The sequence below is a fragment of the Gigantopelta aegis genome, chromosome 6 (genome assembly GCF_016097555.1).
Source record: "Gigantopelta aegis isolate Gae_Host chromosome 6, Gae_host_genome, whole genome shotgun sequence".
Taxonomy (NCBI): domain Eukaryota; kingdom Metazoa; phylum Mollusca; class Gastropoda; order Neomphalida; family Peltospiridae; genus Gigantopelta; species Gigantopelta aegis.
The window spans coordinates 38,191,684-38,205,827 of NC_054704.1; the positions used below are offsets into that span (position 1 = coordinate 38,191,684).

Consider the following 14,144-nt stretch of genomic DNA (forward strand, 5'->3'; position numbering starts at 1 on the left):
TTGACCTGAAATTTTGTATGTAGCGTTATCATACTATTACAGATCAAGTTTGACCTCCATGGCAATTGACACATTTTTCACAGAGTTTTAGCCGTTGAACTTAGGAAATGTGAAAAATAGTTTTCCAGACCTTTTGTCCGGTCTAGTATTGTAATACAATGACATTCAATACAATACAATATGACAAAATATTAAAAACACTAATCGCATGTTAATGTATTAGCCCATAACCAGGTGATCCTTCCACTATGGAGATATTTTTCATTCATAGGTTAACGTTTTACTAACATAGCATGTCTTGTCTATAACGACGACAAACAAATGGGTGTACTTTGTGATGTTGGGAGACAACTATGTGTATTTTTATTTAAATACAAAACAATATATCAATAATTAACAAACTGGTTTTAATTTCTCTTTTAGACTATCATTGCACAACATGCATTGGAGTAAGTTTATTCATATCATTAATTGCTTGTTTTATATGTATACGACTATCGAAAATGACACTCGTATCATACTCACAATTGTGTAATGTATTTAGTCATAACTCTTATTACAATGTATTGATTACCTGTCGTGCAGTCAGTACTCGTCCATCCAGCCCGACATCCATTAACACATCCACCGGTTATGTGATCACATGTTGAGTCTCCCTCACAGTGTCGAGCTGAACACTGTAGAGAACACGCAGAGCCGTATGTACCTCCACTACAGCCTGAAAGTGAATGTTAGATTCTTTGTATTGTCAAAACGTATTATTATGATGAATAGTGATATTGAAATAGCCATCAGCAATATGTATGCATGCATGTATGTATTGATGCACGAATATCTATATACTGTACGTATGTCGAGGTTGACTATTCCATACAGAGATATTAACGCACAGGCGCTGGGGATAACTCAACTAAAAAGAATGTATGCATGTAATCAATACTCATTTATTTCATAAACCAGACGACATTTATGACAGAAATTATGGAATTAGATAACTACACCATTTAGGAGGTGTGTGGGTAGTAGTATCACAAGTTGCGCACGTGTTTGCTGCCAATGGACCATTACTCTGACCACCCCATGAAATAAAACTGTCAACAATTAAAGAAGGCATAGAATGAAGTCTCCAACATCGTAACTGCACCTGCAGATAAGTAGGACGTGTGTCCGCCCCTGGCAAAACATCGGCGCCTCATGGAATGTATAGTCCTGTTCACGGACCTGTTTTTCCAATCCTGCTCAAGGGCCTGCGTCTCCCTAGTTCATCCCACAAGTGCTCTATGGTATTGAGATCTGGCGACACTGCTGGTCAGGGCAACACGTCCACGTTGTGTAGGGTCAAAAACGTAGTACAAACTCTGGTCACATGCGGTCGAGCGTTGTCTTGTTGGAACATCATGTGTGGATGCTGTGCCATGTATGCAATTACTACGGGAACAAGGATTTCGTCCCGTGAGGTTTTGATCAATGACATGGAAATCAGTTACACCTCGGCAGAATATTCCCGCCCACACCATGACACTGCCTCCCCCGTATCTGTCAACCTCCATCACACAACATTCCTGGTGCCTCACGCCTCGTCTGCAATTCACTCTGATACGCCCATCAGCAACTTTTAAGTTGAATCGCGATTCATCAGTATCCTTGTCCACCAGATCCGTCATGGTGTCCATTTCAGACGGAGTTGACGATGGTGTGCGGTAAGAAATGTCTCCTCGCAGGTCGACGTGGCCGGATGTTGTAGGCTTGCATACGGTTCCTGATTGTCTGAACATGAATGCAGAACAAGAATGGTGGCTGTTTGAAACATGTTCCGGAGAGTAGTGGTTGCGATATACCGGTCCTGCGCAGCCGACGTATCTCGGAGGGCTGACATTGGTGAATCCAGTGGTCTGCAAACGATTGTTTAGTCTCTGTATAGTGACCCTGGTTACACAAAAACGTCTGGCCACGTCACTGACACTGCATCCAGCATCAAGCGTCCCAACGACTCGATGACGGTAATATTTGATAGGCGTGGCATTATCCAATTGTATTTTATAGGCTTTATTTCTTGGGTTTTCGAAGGTGTGCACTCGTGAGGATACTCTAGTGAAATATCGATTATATACATGTCGAACATCTGGCCCGCAGCGCGAAAATAATGTTTTCGGTCGTGACGGCACTCCGTCACGTGATATGCGGCAATCCAAAACGATTGGCACGTGCAATGGGTGCTATAGTGTGGCATGTACGCACAGTGGTTTTCGATTATTGTAAAATGGCACACTAAACCTATTCAAAATTTCAACACCCATACTTTCTTTTTTTGGTTGAGTATATATATCTGTCAGCCAGTCTGTATATATGAATGTATGTATATATCACAATATCAACTATTAACCTGCCTCGGTGGCGCAGTGGTTAAGCCATCGGACTTCAGGCTGCTAGGTACAGGGCTCGCAGCCCGGTACCTTCTCCAACCCAGAGCGAGTTCTTAAGGGCTCAATGGGTAGGTGTGAGCCCTACACCCACTTGTCTCTCACTAACCACTAACAACTAACAACTAACCCAGATAGCTGAGGTGTGTGCCCAGGAAAGCGTGCTTGAACCTTAATTGGATATAAACACGAAAATAAGTTGAAATGAATACAACTATTTTGAAAACACAAATGTCTAGGTAACACATAAGCGTAGGTACAGTGTCAGTGACGATGGTGAAAACTACGATCATGTATATTATGTCAAACATATATCGTACATTGCCCCAAACAGGTGAGGGTCTTGTTTCGGTGGATGCGTCAGTTCCGCCCAACATTACGTATATTTGGTAATTTCTGACATTGTTGACATTTGCAATGAATGAATGAATTTTTAACGACACCCCAGAACGAAAAATACATCGGCTATTGGGTGTCAAACTATGGTAATGCAAACAAATAAAGTGATGATCAACATCAATATAAAAATTACAGATTTAAACAAAAACACAGTGTAAAGAACCGTGCAAAAACACAAATATCACAAATAGATACTGACTTTTACTCAAAATTTATTTGTGCTGTATTGGCCATTCTCATAGAGAATGTTACACCCCTGCACCACGGTGAGGTTACAGCACGCGCATGGGTTGTTGACATTTGCGTGTATGTCACATTCGCAGAAATATTCGTACAAATGGGATAAAAACAGCAAAGAAAGCAACCCATTCGTAAAAACGGCACATTTCTTAATACTTTGTTTTCTATGATTTCCAAAGTCTGTAATTTGAAAGAAAACGTAAATTAAAAAATATTTTATCAGTCCTTAGCTGTACTGCAATCACGTTATTGAAGTCACACGATTGTCACGGTGTATACGAAGGAAGGAAATCGTTTATTTAACGACGAACTCAACGCATTTTATTTACGGTTATATGTCGTCGGACATATGGTTAAGAACCACACATATATGAGGGAGGAAACCCGCTATCGCCACTTCATGTGCTACTCTTTTCGATTAGCAGCAAGGGATCTTTTATATGCACCAATCCACAGACAGGATAGCACATACCACAGCCTTTGGTATACCAGTCGTGGTGCACTGGCTGGACTGAGAAATAGCCCAATGGGCCCACTGACGGGGATCGATCCCACACCGACCGCGCATCAAGCGAGCGCTTTACCACAGGGCTACGTCTCGCCCCGTCACAGTGTATACTGGCAAAACTATCTTTACAGATACATGCCAACAATATATGGTCCTTTTAGGTTTTAACATAAATATCTTTCTCGATGTCTGTTTATATATTTATTAAAACTCTGAATGTATCTTATATGTTTTAATCAAATAATAATTATTTTACCATTATAACCATTCATTTGCTCAAATTATAACACAATTCCAAGACAACAGAATTGATATATTAGTTTTTTCAAAAATGTTGCCTGTTAACATTGGTTCTTGGGGACTCCATTTCGTAATTTGCCTTAAAATATTAAAAGTAATTTATATAAATTATTATAAGTACATGTTTTGTGAAACAAGAGACAGGATACATATTTTGATAAAACACCGAACAATTTTGTTTTAGACATATGGGTATGCTATAAGCTATACCACAAAACGTAGTTACTACTATTTACGTCTAATGCATGCTACTGTTCTTGTCGCACGTGCGGAAAACTTTACTACATAGCAACCAGTAAAGTGCTTATTTGATGTGAACAAATACTAATAAAAAGGTAGCTATTTGGATAACAACTGTCTGTTTATAAATATTGATCAGGCCTTGTGTTTATAAACCTTAAAGTCTAGACTTTAATAAAGTCCAGACTTTAACGTCATGGCAACACCATTCAAATAGCATTACGTCAAAGTCTGGACTTTAAGTTTTATAAGCACGGGCCATGCTTTAGAACCGAATGCTTATGATCCCCAAAACAATCTCACTACCCTATATTTCAAAATGTGGAACCAACCACTTAATGTTTGTTTCCAAACTGCATATTATAATTTTCACACTCAGTTTAGCAGTGTGTATGAAACATTAAATATGTTACCACCAGAGTATTTAAAATATTTCTTCTGTTTAAATGTGTTTGCTAAATTTACGTAATACTAATTAATGGACAACATTACATACGTTGTGTACAGTCGTCTCCCTTCCAGCCAGGTGAACATCCCTTAGTACCACAGTCTCCTGTGACTGTATTGCAGGGTTCAGATGAAGAAAGACAGTGTCTGTCTCGGCAGTTCCTGTTACAGTTAGCTCCATAGTTGTCTCCCTGTGTACATGCTGAAGAGGAAGAGCAACTTTTAGACATCCCCATATTAACATAGAGTATGTCCCTAATATTAATTTTGTCAGGATCGTTAGGTGTTATTGCTAAACAAAATTATTATGAAATTACATGCATAATCTCCCTGGCACCGCCGATTGGACAACCATATCTTCTTGAATTACAAACTAAAATGTACTATCTTTAAGGGAACACCCTGAGTTTGTTGTCATTTTAAACGGTATTCGGAAAATAAAATATGTTTACCTTAAAATTATAAGTTACTTACATTGTCCTGCTTAGAATATGCATATTTCTATAGCTAACGCATTTCTGTGCATCGTAATGATTTGTAGTATCTTAATATCGATTTTTGTCTAAACTAATTTTGTACATAAGAATTTATTATTTCTTCCAGTGACCAAACGAAATTAATGAACTGTTAAGTCTTACATATAGGTTAATATTATGTTTATTATCAGTTATAACTTTAAGTTAGATGTTAAAACAATGTTATTACCAAATACCAATCGTGGTGCCAAAATATGTAGTAGGGTAATAGCTATGACAGTACCAGTATCCGGTGTCGGTCCTACACAGTGCGTACAATAATACTGTCTGTGTGCAGTTAACGTCCTCCCAGCCTACTTCATGTAAGTAAATTACTATTGCTGAGTCTCCAGTAAGATGTTTCCAACTAACAGAACCTTTTTAACAACTTAAATTATATCATAAATATATTTTCTAATTTATAATATCAGTATCTGTATGTTCAGTGTACTTTTGGTCGGTCTCATGGTTGTAATAACCCAAATCGGATTTGACCTCCGAAGAATTCCGTATGTACGGAAAGTTTGTTAAGAAATAAAATGCAAACTGAGCTGCTACAAAAATGAGGGCAATAATAAATAAAAAAACATCGAATATATACACTGATTGTTTAATGCATATATTTTGATACAGCCATCAACGTCTTTAAACCACAACACACACACACACACACACACACACACACACACACACAAAACAGTTTTAGAAGTTTGGATCAATTCGGCAGAAGCAATCGTCTAACTATATGTTTCGATTATCCTCGTATATCATCTCTCGAAGAAACAAATCTAATAGATATTTTGTTTGTATTATTAAGATCTAGGACTGATTTTGGATAAGCCGTATTTACATGATGTCCAGATTGAAATCGAATGATGTAATTTACTTGTTATTCTATATACCTTATTGGATGAATCTGTATCTGCCTCTGATTCATATTCCAGGATTAACCGAATCTCTACCGATGGCATATAGTTTAATTTTACATATGGATATCTAGATCATAGACAAAGACTGAGGCATGAGTTTGTGGTGCAGTCTGAAAAGGGCACTTGTCCGCTTGTCAGTTCTGGATTACTCTTTTTCTCATGGAGTCGATATTTAGGGGTGTGATCTAAGAAAAGTGGTAAATTTATTTCCCAACACTCACTACAATAAGTTAAGGTAATCTTTTCTCCGTCCTGTTGTCTCTTAATCAATTTTGTTTTTCAGCATTAACATACACGGACATCTAATATACATTTCCCCTGGAAAAGGCTAATCAAGATAATATAAATCAACTGGTCTCATTGTTCAATCATTAGATCGTTTTTTTCGGTTAATACATTCATTACATGTTTGAGTTTTATTATGATACGTGTAGCTTGGCAAGGGGTTGTACACAACCAGATCCTCTATTTCGATCCACCTCAGTCTACATAGTACAATATGTGTTAATTTATGGTGCTTTATGAACGGTAAAAGACATGCATACATAGGAGTAAAACGTGTTCCATAAACTGTTATATCATTAGATGTTCGTGCTTAACTCAAGAGGGTTCAAGCACACTATCGTGGGAACACATATCAGCTATCGGGGCCATCTGTCGAGGACAGTGTGTAAATGGTTAGCTGTTGTTAGTGAGATCGAAGTCTGTGAATCTCGCTCTGACATGGGTGCCAATACTGGCATTTTTTATCCACAGTCATATATTTCACGTCATTTTGAGAAAAAAAAAAAAAAAAAAAAAAAAATGTAATAAATATATTAAAAAATAAAACACCTAAAATGTTATAAAATTTATAAACACCTTTAAACGTAGCGTTACATTTAAAATTGGTTTCTTTGCATGCTTTGTCAAATATCCAAAAGCACGAGCTGAAAAAGAGCCCAACAGTACCAACCATCAAAACACTATTGGTTGATTACAGGTGACTACAATGCATTTATTTATTTGTTTTTAGTATGGAATATGTAACAGATTACCACATAGAGTGAAACCTGTCTAAACCGGATCATGTCGGGGACCTAATATTTATCCGGTTTGGAGAGAAACCGGTGTTTAGAGTGCGTGTGCGAATAATTTTCACTAGAGTTTCGAGCATGTCCGTCCCAGGTCCTGTGTCTGGATAGCCAGAGGCTTGTCCTGGGACAGAACAAAATTAAGGGGATAATTTTGAAATTTACATCCAAAAATTAAATAGTGGGCCTTTAAAATTTTGATGCGCATCTCTAATTAATATAATTAATAAAGAAAATTCTACTCATTAAATTTAGTCGCTAGATTAGATCGGGTGGTCAAAAAGAAATTAGATAAGATCGGTGGCCTGACTCGGGATGGAGGGTGTGTGTGTGTGTGTGTGTGTGTGTGGGGGGGGGGTAGAGTTGAAAATGGGCAGAATTTTGAAAATAGCAATTAGTAAAACAAGTTACAAGCCAAAAATAAAAAGAATTGACTGCTCGGTCGAATATTTATATAATTTGGAGCATTTTAGAAAGACAGTCCAAAAATAAATAAGAGAAAGAAGAGAGGATAGGACTATTTAATAATATTTTAAAAAAGAGAAGTAATTTCGACATGAACTTTTGAACGAAGGTCTAAAAGTTTAATTCCGATCTATATGTCCACGTGAGTGGCGCCGTTAAGGTCGTTAGGGTGCACAGCTTGTAGGGACGAGATGGGTTGCATCCCGTCAAGAAAACCCCTAGACTTACAGTCAATAGACGTTGAAGGTGTAGTGCTGTGCTGAAATACAGATCTTGAGAAGCAGGATCCGTCTGAACGAAAGAGAGAGAATCAGACTAAGGTATAGTCCAGTCGTCATGGGTTGGTCTAGTGGTGCGGACGGGCCCGACTCCTGGGAATACGAGATGGTATCACAATAAAACAAAGTAACGTCTAGAAAATAGATGGGGCCGGCGCCGCTTCCTATTTCTCTTCTTAGAGTGGGGCGGTCACTCTTCCAGTGCTGCTTGGACAGGCCCGGACATGTAGAGACTAAACGCGAACAATCGTGGCGTCCTGCAGAATGGCCGTCATACGAGTCACGAAAAAAACAAGTCAACATAGTCAGACGGAGAAATGACGTGGAGGCAAGGAATCTCGCTAAAAAAGAATCCAACCTGGTGGTGCAGACTGTCGAAACGAGAAGCGTTCCAGCGGTCAATCAGTTCCAATGGCCGCATACATCCCAGTAGACAACTTCACTTCGCTGACAAAAACAAGCGAAGTGAAGGATCCCCAAGTCGAGCCGCGAAAGTACATGCAGTGTGCACAAGCGAAACAAACACGTCTTACCGCGTCGAGCTCCAGACTGGGAATGGTATTTAGAGGGTCATGTTTTAGAGTTATTTCCCTTGACATCGAATTGCCGAATGAATATGACTGTCGAAGAGACGACTCATAATATTGTCACTATATCCCAATTTTGTTTTGTATCATTATTTATTAATTGACATTAAAACATAAATAAAAACAACAACAGATTTTAATGTAATTTAGTTTTTACCACAATTAAGGTTATTATCTATACCGGCACTTTCACCGCTGATCTTGACATGTCGAACAGAAAAGAGTGTCCTTTTCAAACGTTGCATTTCTTCACTGAATATTGGAGGTGCAATTTTTAAATGTTGCTTCCCATCCCTAGAAACTAATTCTGCATATGCCGCTGGTCTCAACTGAGGGAGTAACGTTTAAAGTGCCCCAAAGCTATTATCCTATATGCCATTTCTAGGTATCTAAACATTTTGGTGTAAGATAAAGGACATCAGTGTACATTTAACGACGCACTCAACACATGCAATTTATGGTTATATGGCGTCAGACATATGATTAAGGACCACACAGATACTGATAGAGGAAACCCGCTGCCGCCACTTCATAGGCTACTCTTTTCGATTAGCAGAAAGGGATCTTTTATGCGCAGCATCCCATATACAGGATAGTACATACCACGGCCTTTGTTACACCAGTTGTGGAGCACTGGCTGGAACGAGAAATAGCCCAGTGGGTCCATCGACGGGGATCGATTCTAGACCGACCGCGCATCAAGCGAACGCTTTAACACTGGGCTACGTCCGCCCCTTCATAAGCTTGGAATGCATGTTACTGATAACGTTTTCCCTCGCTTACTTACAGAGCTGATATACATATACTTCACGACCATGCTATAAATCTGTTATTGTGTTCTCTTAAATGTATGGCTATGAAAGTCGAATAAGGTATTATTTTATTAATTAAAATGTGTAATGCATGCCATATGTAATCACAGAAGCATATAATGTTATGTTGACTATTACTATATAAAAATAAATCTGCACTGTGTATTCACGTGCACTGAATATCGATTTTAACGCACGTTAATGCCTCACTAGCCTGGTAACTCTCTGAAATATTAAGGTGTATATAATGAGTTTTATTAAATACCTATTCAATCTTACTATAGTCATAACGGCCTTTGGAAACCATGTAATAAATTTACCCTGTATCCCACATATGTGCAATCTGGACCGGAACTTTTAAATGGGGAATTCCTTTTTTCTTTTTACTGCAGTTAGTGCCTTTTAGTTACTTACGTCATATATGATTTACAAATGACGTCATATCGTATTTTTGACCGGCCTCGGTGGCGTCGTGGTTAGGCCATCGGTATACAGGCTGGTAGGTACTAGGTTCGGATCCCAGTCGAGGCATGGGATTCTTAATCCAGATACCGACTCCAAACCCTGAGTGAGTGCTCTGCAAGGCTCAATGGGTAGGTGTAAACCACTTGCACCGACCAGTGATCCATAACTGGTTCAACAAAGTCAATGGTTTGTGCTATCCTGCCTGTGGGAAGCACAAATAAAAGATCCCTTGCTGCCTGTCGTAAAAGAGTAGCCTATGTAGCGACAGCGGGTTTCCTCTAAAAAACAGTGTCAGAATGATCATATGTTTGACGTCCAATAGCCGATGATAAGATAAAAAATCAATGTGCTCTAGTGGCGTCGTTAAATAAAACACACTTTACTTTTTCATATCGTATTTGGAACATGACACAAGACTGCCGTAGAGTATGATTCTTAACGTTAAATGAATCCATAAAAGGAGTTTTGTTCATAGATTTAATAATGTGTTGTTATGACGTTAAATTAAAAAACCGTTTTTGTAAAACATAAAAGAAGGTATGTAATAAATACAGAACTTAACATACGTTGTTTTCGCTTCCTATTTAATGCACTCGTTTATTTTGCGAAAGAACATACCACTACGCGGTCTAGTGGTATATATTCTTGCGCAAAATAAACTCGTTCTGTATATATACTACACAAAAATAAATAACCTTCTGGGAAACATATTGTACATACTCTTGCTAATGCATAAGATATCACAAGACTTTCAAATTGTAAACCCTACAAAACAAGAGATTTTAATTTCAATTATCTTGTGCATTTAACTAATCAGAATCAAAATCTTGTTAACGATAATAATGGATACCTTGTGCACAGTCAACTCCCGTCCATCCAGATTGACACATACCCCCATCACAAGACCCAGTCTGAGTATTGCATGAAGATACAGTGTTAGCACAGTGTCGGTTGGAGCATAACTTGGCACAGTTTGCACCGTAAGTGACACCCGTTTCACATACTGTTGCAGCTGAAACATATTAATCATTTATTATGAGGAACATACCCCATTACATGTGTGTATATGCATATGTGTGTGTGTGTGTGTGTGTGTGTGTGTGTGTGTGCGCGCGTGCGCGCGCGTACGTGCGTGCATGTAAATGTAAATAACAACAACAATGCTAATACTAATTACAATAATAAAATATAATAAAAATAGTAACAACAACAACACACATTCTGATAGTACCGCTAAAGCAATACACATCCCATATAGAGCACATCGCCAAAGTTCATGGATATCAACTCTCTCAAAACTGGATAAATTCCATTTTAACTGTTATGGCATGTAAATTCCTATGAAAGTCAAACTTGATCTGGCGACAACAATGTCAACTACTGGTAATTTGCACTATTATACTACAACTTTACTAAACCCAGATAGATGGATGAACAGACGGATATAATGAATGAATGAATGAATGAATGAATGAATGAATGAATGAATGTTTAACGACACCCCAGCACGACAAATACATCGGCTATTGGGTGTCAAACTATGGTAAAGGGAACAAAAACAGACGGATAGAGACAAAACCCGTACTCCTCTATTGATGGCCTACAACAACTACTGCTACTGCTACTACTACTACTACTACTACTACTACTACTACTACTACTACTCATAGTAATAAAGATAACATTTGTAAGGTGAGAAATATAGTTTCATTTATTGGCAATGTGTATGCAGATGAGACGTAACAATATTAAGCAAAACCGATATATAAATACGTATATATTATTTAGTACCTGTTATAATAGGTATTTTCCCAAGCTATTTATCCGTTAATTTTACTGCATGAACTAAATTAATTGTATTACCTGTTGTGCAGTCAGCTCCTGTCCACCCTTGCTGACATGTCCGACTGTCACAGTCTCCTGTCTGCACGTTACATGATGATGATTGTACGGCACAGTGGCGGTCGCTGCAGACCTTGTCACAAGTAGAGCCATATTTGACATCCAACTCACATGCTGATAAAAGTAAACAGTAGACGAGTTATAGTTATATCCCACAGATTATAATGCTTTCTCACAAAGGAATGCCAATACAAATTATAATACTGTAGTTGTCTTTATAGCCAGACATTTCTTTTCTGATAGTTATATTTGGCAATTTTGTTTTTCCTAAACACTTTAGGATATTTTGGTTCACTATGCTCCTCTTTTGAGAAAAGAAACGAGAGCAATAAATAGGAAGTATGTGAAGTTCTGTATTTATTACATACTTTCTTTTATTTATATATTTTGACAACCTCCCCCCCCCCCCCAAAAAAAAAAAAAAAACATACAAAAAACCCCACCCCAAACAAACACACAACAAAACAAAAAACAACAACAACAAACAAAAAAACACCCCCCCAAAAAGACAACAAACCCCCCCCCAAAAAAACAAAAAAACAACAACAACAAAAAAACAAAAACAAACACAAAATACAACCCGTCATAACTACACTTTCTTAAATCAATTAACCAATCCTCCTTTTATGGATTTACTTTATCGTTGAGAATCATACTCTGCGGCAACATTATGAAATATTTCAAATACGATGTGACGTGTTGTAATTATTACACACCAATGGTAAGACATTACACATGTCATAACAATTACTCAATATCTAACTAGACTAGTGTGATATTGATACGCGCAGACTGACGCGGTAGGTTTTTTTTTAATGACGTCGGTATTCGAATGACGTCACATAGCATATCCCTGCAATACAATAAACTGGGTGCATCACACGTCCTTTTTACGAACGCTATAAAACATTAAGTGAAAAATTGCCGTAGAAAATGTTTTGTTCAGAGATTATTAACGTATCTAACTGTGTTTGTACAAAATAGTTGTAATATAAATGGTTCCACACACGGACGCGTATAGCATTTTATTTATTACACTGCACATCAATGAACAAAACAAGACATGGAAATGCACAGATTAAAGACCAGGGAAATTAGGTCATTTAGCAAAATGACGTCATGTTGTGGCTACTACATTTAGCTATTTATCAATGGAACGTTGCATTCCTACGCCACACATCTATTAATGAAGTGTACATACACAATAGTATAAACATATTCAAAGCTAATGTAAATTATAAAAATAATATATATATATTTAATTAAATTATGCCGCTAACATTAATTATAAGAATTGACAGCAAATATTTTTTTCTTGATTTAAAAATGTGAATGGAAAGAACGATGTACACACTTTTCGCATAACATCTATGCTGAATTTCACTGTGTCAGACCGTTGCTCACGTGATCGGGGGTCATGACCTCTCAACAGTCGTATTTTCACATGTGGAGAGACGATAAATATCACATGGGTGTCGTTTCCACCACGGTGTAAAGAAATTTATCTCACAGTTTCAAAAATGTATTTATCAGTAATAACAAGTGTAATGACATAATTTTAAGAAGCAACGTAATAACATGACGTTGCTTTCCCAGTCCAAGCTCAGACTGTGCATATGAAATATGTCGTCATTTTGCTGACTCCTTCTAGTTGAGGTTGAAATATTTTGAGACTGTCCTTGTTAACGATTAAATTAACAACCCAAAACTATAATGGGTAATAAAGAAATTATTACACTAATTCAGCCGTACTGATTTTACGATACATATATTACTCTGGCTCTACCTCGGGCAATACACAACTCCTGACATTCATTTCGTAAAATACGTATAATACACAAGCTTGCATAATAATCTCTGTATGTCTGGCATCAAGCCAGACAACTTCACCCAGTGCTAATTCCCAATATGACGTGATATGGGAATCATTGCACCATTAACGCTGCGTAAATTGATCATTTTCGAGTACTGTCCGAAAGGTACGTCAATTGGATCCCAGAAATAATCGGTTACGAACATATGATTCCATCAGATTTCGTCTACCAAATATATATATATATATATATATATATATATATATATATATATATATATATATATTTCTAGTTTCATTCAGGTGATTGCACTCCACCAGAAGGTGGTCTACCATCTGAGAACACAGACAGTGCTCACACTGATGTGAAGGATCCTTGTTTAAAAATAAATGAATTAATCAAATATGTATGGTCGACAAGAACACAACAGAAAACTATTTCATTATTCCAAGGTCTAGCTTGACTGTATGAAGTAATTAGTGTGTTTTCTTTTCACAACTAGTTGCAATTTATGGTGTAATATTTTTGCTATTATATATATTTTTCAGATTTTTGTGAAGATGTTTGGAAAGGTTTCATACAGATGTGTATGGCATCGTACTCAGTAACTGAGTAAGGTATAATTGGATTGAATCTGATTTTTGTTCTTCAGTAGATGCTGTTCATTGTCTAACAAAATATTGGTGGCAGTAAATGGCGGATACTCATTTTCTCATATAACAATTACTAAATCGTGTGCGGAGCCAAATA

At 37.4% G+C, this 14,144-nt stretch overlaps 1 protein-coding gene across 1 annotated transcript in view; it reads right to left on the reverse strand.

Moving 5' to 3' along the window:
• LOC121374521 (platelet endothelial aggregation receptor 1-like) overlaps window positions 1-11,673 on the reverse strand; it is a 29,011-nt gene extending 17,338 nt beyond the window's left edge. Inside the window, exons 1-5 of the mRNA XM_041501624.1 lie at window positions 11,542-11,673; window positions 10,529-10,690; window positions 4,604-4,756; window positions 1,358-1,892; window positions 575-718 (exon numbers count right to left, since the gene is read on the reverse strand). Coding sequence (XP_041357558.1) covers window positions 575-718; window positions 1,358-1,892; window positions 4,604-4,756; window positions 10,529-10,690; window positions 11,542-11,673 — 1,126 coding nt within the window. The remainder of the gene's footprint in view (window positions 1-574; window positions 719-1,357; window positions 1,893-4,603; window positions 4,757-10,528; window positions 10,691-11,541) is intronic.
• Between the last annotated feature and the right edge of the window lie 2,471 nt (window positions 11,674-14,144).